The sequence below is a fragment of the Neofelis nebulosa genome, chromosome 8, assembly GCF_028018385.1.
Source record: "Neofelis nebulosa isolate mNeoNeb1 chromosome 8, mNeoNeb1.pri, whole genome shotgun sequence".
NCBI lineage: Eukaryota > Metazoa > Chordata > Mammalia > Carnivora > Felidae > Neofelis > Neofelis nebulosa.
The window spans coordinates 118418215-118431790 of NC_080789.1; the positions used below are offsets into that span (position 1 = coordinate 118418215).

The 13576-nt window shown below is 40.0% G+C and overlaps 1 protein-coding gene across 2 annotated transcripts in view; it reads right to left on the reverse strand.

Moving 5' to 3' along the window:
* Window positions 1-1240: 1240 nt before the first annotated feature.
* APBB1IP (amyloid beta precursor protein binding family B member 1 interacting protein) overlaps window positions 1241-13576 on the reverse strand; it is a 105863-nt gene continuing 93527 nt past the window's right edge. For both annotated transcript variants that reach the window (XM_058681669.1, XM_058681670.1), the window contains exons 13-14: window positions 10320-10423; window positions 1241-7821 (exon numbers count right to left, since the gene is read on the reverse strand). In XM_058681669.1, coding sequence (XP_058537652.1) covers window positions 7312-7821; window positions 10320-10423 — 614 coding nt within the window. In that variant the 3' untranslated portion in view covers window positions 1241-7311. The remainder of the gene's footprint in view (window positions 7822-10319; window positions 10424-13576) is intronic.

Sequence of the window (13576 nt, forward strand, 5' to 3'; positions counted from 1 at the left end):
TCACACAGTAGCTTGACTCATGATTGTCAAAACTTGGTAGCCACAAAGATGCCCTTCAGTTGGTGAATGTATAAATAAACTGTGGTACATCCAGGCAATGGAATATTATTCAGCGCTAAAAAGAAATGGGCTATCAATCCATGAAAAGACATGGAATTAAGTACATATTACTACATGAAATAAGCTAATTGAAAAGGCTATGCACTATGTGATTCCAACTTTACAACATTCTGGAAAAGGCAAAAACAATGGAGACAGTAAAAAGATCAGTGGTGGCCAGGGGCTTTGGGGGAGAGGATGATAAATAGGAGGAGTATAGGGTATTTTCAGGACAGCGAAACTATTCTGTATGGTACTGTAAAGGTGGATACATGTCATCTGTGAAAACCCATAGATGGTGTTAACACTAAGAGTGAACCCTAAGGTAAACTGTGGACTCTGCGTGATAATGATGTGCCAATGAAATTCATCAATTGTAATACATGTAGCACTCTTGCAGAATGTTAAAAGTGCAGGAGGGCAGGGGCCATAAGGGAATTCCCTCTACTTTCTGCTCAACTTTGCTGTGAACCTAAAACTGCTCTAAAAATTTAAGTCATTGAAAAAATTTTAAAAACTCCATAGATAGCTTACACACAGATTAGATTGTGCTAAACAGAGAATTAGTGGGAATTAAGATCTGATTAGTTTATCTAGAATACATAAGGAAAGGGAAAACATATGAAATTAAGAGATATGAAGGATAGTTAGAAAGCCTGACATACTTTCACTAGAGTTCCATAATTGGATAAGGAGAGGCAATATTTGAAAACAAAATAGATGAGAAATTTCCAGATTAGTGAAATCCACATATTTGTAAAATTAGGAGCCTTAATAGATTCCCAAGCATTCAAATAAAAAGAAACCCACCCAAAACAAAGAAAAGTCTTAAAATCATCCAGAAGGGAAGAAAAAGATGACCAAAATGAAAATATAACTTTACAGCCAACTTCTCAACAGCAACAGTGGAAGCTAGAAGATAGGGGGACAATCTTTTCAAAGAACTCACTGTTGTCTAGTATTTACTAAAGTATTTACTGCCAACAGGTTATTTTGTATCCAGTGAAGCCATCTTTCAAGAATGAGGGTGTAATAAAGATATTCTAGGGAAAAAAAACAAACCCTGAGATGGAACTCAAATATTGGACAATAATTGTGTGTGTCTGAAATTTAAGTGTTCTCAAGTCTTGTATTGTCCTGGTTAAAGTTGTTTAGACTTTATTGAGTATGATGCTGTCACTTATAGGTAGCCACTGAAAAAACAGAGTGTACAGCTTTCTAATAAGATTAAAAAACAGAGTAAGAGAAAAATCCTTAATTACATGAAAAGATAGAAAAAAAACAGAAAAATCCAAATAGAAAGTACAAAATAAGATAAATAAGATATTAAAAACAATTGCAAATATATAATTACAATAAGAGTTAAAAAATACATTTTCCAGCTAAAAGACAATATTTGCTGGACTCCATACAAACACAAAATCCCCTTATATGCCATTTACAAGTGGCAAAGCTAGAACATAATGATGTCAAAAGTTTGGGAGTAAATGAACAGAAAGATTTTTTCAGGCAAGTAACTGAAAAGAGATGGTGTAGCTGTGTGAATATAACAAGCAGAAAACAATACATAGAGATATAGCATTCAATTCATAATTCACAAAATATACAAATAAATTTTGTTTACACTTAATAAAGTGTCAGAATATATAAGCAGAATTTACTGTAACAATTAAAAGCTATTGACAAATCCACCTTCGTCAAAAGGGATTTAAAACATTCTTCCAAGTAACTGATGTATCAAGCGGACTAGATATTAGGCTGTGGAAGACTTGAGCCACATGCTTAGCAAGCTTGTTCTAACCAACATGTACTTAAACATAGATGGGGTCATTTATAAAAACTGACAGTGTATTAAGTCATAAAAAAAGTCTCACACTTCAAAGGTTCAGTTATCAGTGTGTGATAATTTCACTATCATACCAGCCATTGTTTCTATGACTAAATAAAATACCTAAAACACGTAGTAGAAGCTTAAATGTTCATTTCCTCTTTGAGACCTTCTGAGAGCAGGAGATTCTGTCTCCTGGCAGGTTAAATCTTGTTTCTTGTAAACCTGATCAAACCTGTGTTTTGTTTTATTTTACTTTGCAGGTATTCTAGTCTTTGTCCTATTGGGAATATTATGCAAGAAATTCTGTAGCTATAAATTATGATAAAGAATTACTGTTTTTTTTGTTTTTGTTTTTTAGAGAGAGAAAGTGTGTGCATGCACACAAGTGGGGGAGGGGGAGGGGGAGAAGGAGAGAGAGAATCTCATGCAGGCTCCGCACCCAGCACAGAGCCTGACATGGGGCTGGATCCCATGACTGTGAGATCATGACCTGAGCCAATATCAAGAGTGGGACACTAACCGGGCGCCTTGGTGGCTCTGTAGGTTAAGCGTCCAACACTTGGTTTGGCTCTTGGTCATAATCCTTGCTTGGGACTCTCTCTCACTCTCTCTGCCCCTCCCCTGCTCATGCTCTCTAAAAAGAAATAAACTTAAAAAAAAAAGAGTGGGACACTTCACTGACTGAGCCACCCAGGCACCCCTAGAATTACTGTCTTAATTCCATAGTTCTTCTGCTGTCTCCACCCCAATGTTGGTACTTCCCTCGCATCTAAATCTGTGGCTAAGCTTTTCATAAACAGGGAACAAATCTGGTGCATTTTTGAGGGTGACCTAGGTAGACTCATGTATAAGTAGTGTTTGTGAAGATTCTTCTGCAAGACACCAGAGATTCTGTTCCATTTGAGTGAAAACTGCACAGAGCTCCTGATTTGGTGCCTGGGCCTCTTGAAAGCAAACTTCTACTCTGAGATGAGGCAAAAGAAGCCCTGATTTCTAAGATTCCTGACTAAAAAGACCTTAACACTGGATTCTTTTTTGGATACTCATACAGTGGAGATCAAAGTGGGCCCACCACACAGGCAAATAAGGAATGGAGCGACACAATGCATTGAGTAAAACTGTCAATATTTTACCCACAAAATCAGTTAATTATCTTCAATAGCTTTCCTAAAATACATACATACATATGTGTATATATATATATGTATGTATTATCAGATGCTAAAACTCACAAACATTTTAATGTTTGAATTTTCATAGTTCTTCCCTGTAAAGGAAAGGTACGGTACGGATAGAAGTTAGGAGACCCAGGCTATGACTCAGCCCTGGGCTCTAGGTTAAGCATACTGTCAGGCCCGACTCTCTTCTGCCTTCAGAACTGAAAAGTGGAGTGACAACACAAAGAGAATGATGGTGTTTGTAAAGAGAGGGACAATAAGGCAAGCGTGTGGACAGGGGCAGAAATGAGCAGAAGGGTGAACTATAAGCTTCCAGGGACCAGTCCCAGGCCCTGCCTTACAGTCTATGTACACAGGGAGCCTTGGGTACTGGCATTCTGCTCTGAGTTCTGTAATCAAGTCCTACTTTCTGCTTAAGATTGCTCCAGTGGTTTTGTTATATACAGTCAGAATCCTGGTTAGTGTAGTGGGTCATTTCCAGGGTCCCTTCATCTTGGTGATTCTGTGGCTGTGAGATGGAGAGTCCTTGTTTCCTGCTCTAGACTTGGTGGGGGAGGGATGCTATCAAGGTTTTTATACTCTGAAATAAAGTCAGCAAGGGGTTATTATTTTTTTGATTGGAGAGGCACTGAATTCTAAATTATCCTCCTCAAATCCCAATGAATTTCTTCCTCTGCAAACTAGGCGGTAATTTTGATCAAGGTAAGTTAAGATCCAGATCTTTTTTTTTTTTTTTTTTTTTTGGATGTTTATTTTTGAGAAACAGAGTGCAACCAGGGGATGGGCAGTGAGAGACAAAGACACAGAATCCGAAGCAGGCTCCAGGCTCTGAGCTGTCAGCACAGAGCTCGACGTGGGGCTCAAACTCCTGAACCACAAGATCATGACCTGAGCTGAAGTCAGATGCCTAACTGACTGAGCCATCCAGGTGCCCCAGATCCAGATAATTCTAATGAAGGATCTTTTGTCCTGGACATCACAGGATTTGTTCATTAATCTATGTAAGGTTGAAGCAACTGGACAATTCTGTGTGGCCACATTGTTTTACCTGTGAGCTCAGAATCAGTTTCTAAGAAAATTATGCCATTAACACCTTTCTTGTATTGTCCCAGAGATCTGCATAATGACCAGGCTTTCCCCAGGTCATTTCCCCAGATGTTTTTGCAGCATCTGATATCAAAAGATCATAAAACAAAAACAAACAGAAAAGAGTACAGTGCATGAGGGTTTTTTTAAATTTTTATTAAATTTTTTTTTAAGTTTATTTATTTTTGAGAGACAGAACATGAGTAGGGGAGGAGCAGAGACAGAGGGAACCACAGAAGCTGAAGCAGGCCCCAGGCTCTGAGCTGACAGCACAGAGCCCCACGCGGGGCTCGAACTCAGGAACCATGAGATCATGACCTGAGCCAAAGTCGGATGCTTAACTGACTGAGCCACCCAGGCACCCCGAGGAGAGATTTAATGTAAATCATTTATCTTCAATTTTAGGGACATGCTTAGGAAAAATGTAGAGCACTTTTTCAGTTTTAATTATTAAATATTTTTGTTTTAAAATCTGAATTTGCATTTTTGTTTTAAATGTCAGTTTAGAGCTTACTTTTCCACCCAAATGCTAAAACACAAGATTAATCATCTTCCAGGGCACCTGGGTGGCTCAGTTGGTTAAGTGTCCAACTCTTGATTTTTGGCTCAGGTCTCTTGATCTCACAAGTTAGGTTCCACACTGAGAGTACAGAGCCTGCTTGGGATTCTCTCGCTCCTTCTCTGCCTCTCCTCCCACACTCTCTCTCAAAATAAATAAAAATAAAACTTAAAAGAAGATTAATCATCTTCCTTAAGTAGAAAGTAACATTATTATTTATTTTATACCCACTTTAAGAAGATTTTGAGGGGCACCTGGGTGGCTCAGTCGGTTGAGCATCCGATTTTGGCTCAGGTAATGATCTCACAGTTCGTGGGTTCAAGCCCCGAATCAGGCTCTGTGCTGACCGCTTGCTCAGAGCCTGGAGCCTGCTTCAGATTCTGTGTCTCCTTCTCTCTCTGCCTTTCCCCAGCTCAAGCTTTGTCTCACTCTGTTTCTCAAAAATATATAAATGTAAAAAAAAAAAATTAAAAAAAAAAAAGATTTTGAGATGTGGGGGAAAAAGGAATCCTTGTGCACTGTTGGTGAGAAGGTAAACTGGTGCAGCCACTGTGGAAAACAGTATGGAGTTTCCTCAAACAAAAACAGAAACACCATATGATCCAGCAATTCCTTTAATGGCTATTTATAAAAGAAAAGAAAAGAAAAGAAAACACTATTTCTAAAAGATAGGTTTATTGCAGTATATGTTTATTGCAGTATTATTTACAATAGCTAAGATATGGAAGTAACTTAAGTGGCCACTGATAGATGAATGGATAAAGATGTGCTATACACACAAAATGGAATATTACTCAACTATAAAAAAAGAATGAGGGGGCACCTGGGTGGCTCAGTCAGTTGAGCATCCAACTTCAGCTCAGGTCATGATCTCATGGTTTATTTGAGCCCTCTGTCAGCCTCTCTGCTGTCAGCTTGTCAGTGCAGAGCCTGCTTCAGATCCTCCAACCCCCTCTCTCTGCCTACACCTGCTTGCATGCTCCCCCAAATCAATAAGTATTAAAAAAAAAGAATGAAATCTTGCCATTTGCAGCAACATGGATAGATCTAGAAGATATTATGCTAAGTGAATAAGTCAGAGAAAGACAAATACCATGTCATTTCACTCATGTGAAATCTAAAAAAGATGAATAAACAAATAAAAAGCAGAGACAGACCCTTAAATATGGAGGAAAAACGGATGGTTGTCAGAGGAGAAGAGGATGTGGGACTGGGCAAAATGGGTGAAGGGGAATGAATGGGAGATACAGGCTTCCAGCTATGGAATGAATAAGTCACAGGAATAAAAGGCACAATATAAGGGATATAATCAACGATACTGTAATAGCTTATGGTGAGCATAGCATAACATAGTTGTTGAATCACAATGTTGTACACCTGAAACTAATGTAACGTTGTGTGTTATACTTCAGTTAAAAAAAAAGATTTTGAGGTGTTCCACAGTTAAAAAGAAAAATAAAACAGAATATGGAAATAAAATGAAGAAAATCTAAAAGAACTCCCATAAAATGATTTGAAAGAGAAGAGATATAGGGTAACAGGAACTCAAGATAAATTGGCTATTAAAATTGAGCATTGGGACACCTGGGTGGCTCAGCAGGTTGAGCATCCGACTTCGACTCAGGTCATGATCTCGCAGCTTGTGAGTTCGAGCCCCGTGTCGGGCTCTGTGCTGACAGCTCAGAGCCTGGAACCTGCTTCAGATTCTGTCTCCCTCTCTCTCTGTCCCTCTCCTGCTCATGCTCTGTCTTTCTTTCAAAAGTAAATAAACATTAAAAAAAACTTAAAAAAAACTGAGCATCAGATTTACTGGGGAGAAAACATTCCAGGTTAAAGAATATAAATGATTGCCTTTTCCTGTCCCTAAATCTTAATCTATAGGATACTCATAGCAGTGTAATAACAGACAATCTCCAAACTCTAAATATGTATTTTTTTTCATTACTATGTTATTTGACCATTGGAAAACCCTAACCCAAACAGTGTACGTCCAGGACTCCCGGCAATCAGGACATGAGTCTCAAAGAAACCGAATTCATTCTGCCTCCTGTTTTTTTCCTCATTCGATTTTTCAGAAAATTCTGAAGGTCATGGAGGTGGAGATGGAAAACATACCAAAAATTAACAAGATGTTAGAATTCAAAGCTATAAAGGTCAAGTATATATAATGTGGTATTGATAGCACACTAGATTTATACACTGATATTTCTAGAAATACCATCCTCAAGGAAGACTTTAAAACTTTTATTAATTTGATGCTTCTGAACACAATAAAATAAACATAAAACATTCCAGTTAATTTGTAAGGGAAGACGAATTCAGGGAGGTGGAAACACATAGGAAAGGTATGTACATTTAGGCAGATACTCTTGCTTCCGTTACAGGTTAATGATTATGAACGTATTTGCGCCGCAGTGAGACGGTTTACACCATTTCTAGTCTGAATGCGTCAATATTTTATCTAAAATGAATAAGGTGTCATGAAGATAAAGTAGCAAAAATGTACTTGAGGTTAGAAATGATTATACCCATCACACAAACATATTTATCTGTTTCCCTTAGGACATGTTGCCTCTTTTCTTTTGCAAAGCTTTCATGAGATCGGACATGAAATCTTGCTCTCCGCTCCCTACTCCACCAGGTGGTCCTGGATTCTCTTTCCTCTTCGGGGGAGCCGGAGGTCTTTTGCTGGCAACGGGGGGCGGCTTCGGAGAGTTGAGTGCAGGTGGGGGCGGGGGCGGGGGCGGTAATGATAACCCAGCATCCCCTGCAAACGACGGCGGTGGGGGAGGCACGAAGTCCGGGGGCCCTTCGTTAAAATCAGGGGGCGGCGGAGGGAGCTCCTCGTCGTCCTCCAGGGGCGGTGGCGGCGGGGGTGGTGGCAGAGAGTCGTCGGGCGGCGGCGCAGGGAAGCCGCTGCTCATGCCCTTGGCCCTGGGGGCTGTCGCTGGGCTGCCGCAGACGTCTGAAGACCTTCGCACGGGAGGGGGCGGTGGCAGGCTGGACTTTGGAAGGTGATGGGCCCTGGGTGTTCCTGGGTCGTGGTTACCAAGAGCTGGCTTCTTGTCCTTCAACAGAGCAACCACAGCATATTTCCATTGAAAGGTGAGGTCTTGCTGATTTGGGCAGTGTCTGCTTCCTGAGGGGCAGGGGGGCCTCCACTCCTCAGGCCAATTCTACAAGTTGTTCATGAGCTAGCTCATGTTTGCTGTGAGTAAGGAGAATGACTCCAAATGGCCTCTAACATTATTACCAATAATAACGTTATTTAATGCTAACCTACCATGTCTTCTTTGGTAAATCGAAGACTTAGTCCTATTCAATGAGGTGTTTATTAGATTAGAGATGTATTTCCTCCCAACCAACCACCTTATAGGGGACTAATCCGTGTCTTTAAAAGAGCTTTAGTGATAAGGAGTTTAGCTCCTTGTGTGGTTACTTCAGTCTTTACCTACCCTAAGCTCAGCCTAAGGAAACTCAAAATGGAAGCAAAATGGCTCTCCTGGAATTCCCACTCATGCCCTGGTTCCCAAGACAAGCCACTAGGGCCCTAGACATATGCAGCCATACCATTTTTCTTGGTCTGAGTTGAGCAGGTTGTGAAGCTCAATTGTCAGAAGCAGGTGTCTGTGAAGTTATTTTCCTTTTGTACCATACCTCCAGTGGCAGAGAGCTGATTAGGAAGCTTCCCGAAACTGTCCCCAAATCTCCTGGCTTAGATGTCCTCCTCTTACAGCACAAGGATGATGTACTTTAGGCTACAGGTAACCTTTGTACAAATCTGAGCACAAAGAAGACTCTCCTATGAAAGAACTGCCTGCCTTTTCTTGCATCAGTGGTTGCTGGCATGCTGAGAACAAAGAAACCTTTGCCCATGACTGTGGGCTACCAGGGAGAAACCAATTACATGCTTCACTCCCTCTGACCTAACAGCTTCAAGGGAGGTGGTGGGTGGACCAAGAATCCACACATCTGGTCCATAGTCTTAGATTTACCTTTTCTGAACTGTGTGAAAGTTGACTGGCTGATCAGGTATAAATCAAGCATCATAAGCTTTACTATTTCTGTCTCAAGGCTATGTTCATATTAAATGAGCTAAAGGTGTGGCTGGGTTCTGCAGAGTAAGATTACACTGCACATGCTGCCGGGCAGAAACCACAACACCGAACTTGGCCAAAGGCTAACAGAGGCACAGTCCTTCTGCCAACGGTGGAAATCGATGATAGTAAATTACGTTTATATAATGCAACTTCCCCAGGGATTCCAGGCAGCTTAGCTGAATCCCTCTGTGTCAGTGATAATTATCATTGCAATTTACAATTTATCAGGCTTTCACTTTCTTTTTTTTTTCTTTAACAACCTCTTACCACTGACGATTAAATTTAGAAGTGTTTTTTTTTCCCTAACAAAGTGCCTTATGATTGAGTTTTCTATTTTATTTGGTTTATTTGCTTAGCACGATAAACTAATTGACTGGTGATGTAATTAAAAAAAATTTCTGAACAGGCAGTTTGGGAACTGATGTTCACACAAGGTGAAGTGATTTCTTTTTTGGGGTCCTTTTGTTGCTTTCAGCATTTTAGAGTGTTTCTCTTTGGTAGGCATTACAGGAGCCACGGAAATAATAATCACTGAAAGTACAGTGTATGATGTCAGACTTGAGAAGCTAATAATACTAGAGTAATACAACTTTTAACGGTCTACAATGGTTTTCAATAATTGTAAGAAATTCAATAAATACAGGATTTAATTGCTCCCACCACTGACTGATGGACAAAATCAAAGGGGAGAATGAAGTGAAAAATTACAGAAGGCACAATTATTTAAGGTTGTTTTGAATCACATATGGAAAATATTCAATAGAATAGTAAGTTGAGATGTTACCAATTAGGCTAGTAACTAGATTACAACTTTCAGCTATAATTTTTAGATAAATTTAAATGAATCTTCATTAATCTCCTTTACTGAAAAAAAAATTATGGAGAATGCTATGTCAATTTGGCTAGTATTTTAAAATGTGTTTTCTTCTCCATCACCCTGAGGATGTATGCAGAACATTAACAGAAAAATATAAAATTTACATTTTATAACAGAACCCTTTTAGTAGTCTTCTAATCTGGTTTTGGGGATTTTCACATTTAATATAGGGCTTCTGACTAACTGGTTGCTCTAATTTATTCAGGAAAAAAAATCCCAAGGGTTTAAAACTCAGGTGCCACTTTCAGAATGCTAAAACCACTTGTCTAAATCAAAAAAAGCCCTTCAGTCAAAATCAATGGAGCTAAATTAAAAATATTTACCAAGCCTTAGCATTAAAAAAACAAAAATTCTTACGTTTTTCTGAAGCAATGTGGTAACAGTTGGCTTTAACTTTCCATTCTAGCCTGCGTAACTTTAAGATTAAAAAACCCACACAATTACCTAAATGAAATTATAGTGACTTCTTAGTAGTTGTAACTAGATTTTCTCTTTTCGGAGGAGCAGTTATTGGACACTGCTAATAGTTTAGAATATGGGCTTGCTGGAGACAGTCTGAGAATGATGTCCAGTCACTCTCTGGTCTTACCTTAGTAGTTTCTGCCTGCCTCTGGGCTTCTTCAAGAACAGCATTTACAGAATGTGCAGCCTGGGGAATCTGCCCATTGGCCTGGGTGGTGCCTGCTTTAGGTCCTGAAGGGGAGAATAAAGACAAGAAGAGTGGGCAAGGCATATTCAGCATTCTTGTGAGTTCATCTAAAAATATAGTTTATATTTCCAAAGCAAAAGACAAGGAATTCTAGGTATACAGGGCTTACAGAAAGTCTGAGGTTCTATGGCAACACTTCATGAGATTCAGCAAAGGTTCAGGAAGGTGAATGCTTTATGTAGGCTATGACATCTCAATTAACTAGGGGCCTAGAGAATGGTATGTTCTGTTTTCAAAAGCCTTTTGACAACTGGAGAATAACTTTGAAAAACTTTTTAAAAATTCCAGTTGCTGAAGATTTTTCTGAACCCTATGTTTCAGGGTGCCTGGGTGGCTCAGTCAGTTAAGCATCCTTCTTGGTTTCAGCTCAGGTCATGATCTCATGTTTCATGGGATTGAGCCCCACGTCAGGCTCTGTGCTGCCAGCATGGATCCTGCTTGGGATTCTCTCTCTCCCTCTCTTTCTGCCCCCCACCCTTATGCATGCACTTTCTCTCTCTCTCAAAAATAATAAACACTTGAAACGTATGTTTCTAGTTTCATACCATGCTGTGTATAGGAACAACTTTTAAACATTATTCTCAACAAAAAAGTAGGATGGGCACAAAAATAGAAGACACAGGGGATTGAGTAAAATGTGCAGACCCCTGAGATACCCTGGAATAGGTTTTTTTTCCCAGCAAGTCATGATAAGCACTTATTTTATTTTCTTCCCTTTTAATTTACCCTTTGGCACAAAAGTGAGGCTAACTGAGGTTTTGCAGTTTTGAGGGAATCTGATAGATTTCATTGGATGTATGTGGATCTCTCTGGGTCCTTAGAGAACATCCTGGAGAGGATGGCCATGCCTCCACACACAAAGGACATTTCTCCAATGACCAAACTGCCACCCAGCCCACAACATGAGGTCTTGCCACTGAGTGAACTCAGAGGTTCCTTTAGCTATGCCCATTGCCTGCTATTCTGTCAAATATTTATGAGATGGCCGTTTGCTTGCTTCTTTAAATATTTTTCCAGTAGTTTGAGAAACCCATTCATCTACATAACAACTCAGAGAAGGCTATTAAGGACATGACATTGGGAAGAGAGGAATGTTTGATGAGGAAGAGGATAGTAACAGGGCCTAAAGTATCTCTCTGCAAATTATTAAGTGCCAAATGAAAAATCTGCACAGGAGAGATATCGGACAACACATTAACCAAGTGGTCAAAATGAATGTTTCCAACGAGGGGCAAACAGATGTCATATGTGTCTGATTGTGATAACCTGAGGACATGCGGCCCTCATGCAGTATTCCCACCAAAAATGCACTGTCTGAAATGAATCATAAGGAAACATCAGACACATCCAAATCGAGGGAATATGGATGTGATTTAGATAAAAATATCCTATCAATATTGAATACTAAATTTCCTGGATTTGCTAACTGTACTATGGTTCGTAAGAGAACAGCCTTGATTTTTAGGAGTCACAAAGGGAAGACTTAGGGGCAAAGGTGTATGATAGATTCAATCTACTCTCAAGTGGTTCAGAAAAAAAAATGTCTTTGGATAACATAGGGAGAAGCGGGAGTGGGGAGAGAGAAATGATAAAGCAAATATGGCAAACACTCAATACTGGAGATCTGGGTAAAGGGTACATGAAGGCTTTATGTACTATTCTTGCAACTTTTCTGTGTTTGAGATGATTTCAGAATGAAAAAAGGTATTCGTGTCCGTTTATGCAATTGAAATATTAGAACAGGCTAGAATTGCTTTCTCTCCTGTCAGTGTTTTAATGATAAAATCCATGTCCCTTGTTCAGCAAGGACAGCCACCTCGTTGTTCTGAGTGGAGCTGTTGGAACGTACATGATGTGCCATGTAAATGTGCATTTCTCTCACTCTAAGGCTTATTAAACGTCTCTGATTAGCCACAGCTTTGTTCTGGAGGTCGGGAAGCAACAGGCCCAAACATCTTTAAGCTTTAGAATGTTTCTATTTAAGATTTTTTGTAAGACTTTGTGCACCGTACCATCGTGCCTAGGAGATTTAAACATCTGAGATTCCAAAGTGCTCTATCTTCTCATTTCCTTTGGGCTATTTATTCTCTTTCTCCTCCTTCATCTTATACATATTCAAATCCTTTATTTATCTATAAACACCTTTGCATTTGTGCAAAGCACAAATTTGTGCAAGCAGAGACTAAATCTGAATACTGAAGACCACTGGGGGAAATTCTTTTGAAGGGCAAAAATTATATTTTCTTTTTGCTTCTTTTGTCCAAACACATACACAGGCTGATTTCCCAGCAACATAGTGTGTATTTTTATGTAAGTAGGATGACCTGGTCTTTGTCTGTGAGAACAAACAGATAATAATAATAATCCTAAATGTTCCAAGCTGCTGTCTTCCTATTTACCAGGAAATCCAGTCTTTCCCATGGGCTCCCTGCCCCATCCTGGGACAACTGATGTGTGCCCACATACCCCATATATTCTGCAGGTGCCACTGACTGGGATCTAGGTTGTTCTGTCACTGTGTTAACAGTCCCAGCTGTCAAGTGGCAATACAGCCTCTCCCACTGTCTCTCTAGGAGTCCCTGGAGGAATTATGGGTGGGAAGTTTACTAAACAAATATGAGCCCACGAACCATGAGATCATGACCTGAGCTGAAGTTAGACACCCAACTGACTCAGCCATCCAGGCGCCCCCCACCTCCCTCGTTCTTCCCATGTGGTTTGTGAAAGGCTGACCCTACCACTTGATCTGGCAAATCAGAAGACAGCATGCTCCTGGGTACAGTGAGACTGTTAGGGACAGGCACGAAACAGAGCCCTCCCAGAATTTTTTCAGAGATGGGGGCATCCTCTTTGTACTACGATTTCTGGCTGTGTGAGAAATGTAAGCCTGGAGAGTCAGTGACAGTCCTTGACATCTCAGGGGGACAGTGCCTAAATAAACAGTATCTTGACGACATCGCTTACATCCCTGGATCCTTCTATACCTGAAAGCAGCCTACCCACAGACCTCCTAGTTTTGTGCATTAATAAATCTCTCCCCATCACTCTTTGTTGCTTAAACCAGACAGAGTTAGACTGCCATGTGTCAATTGCCATGTGAAGGGTCTGGACTAAAAATAGTTGCTAAAGTCATAAAG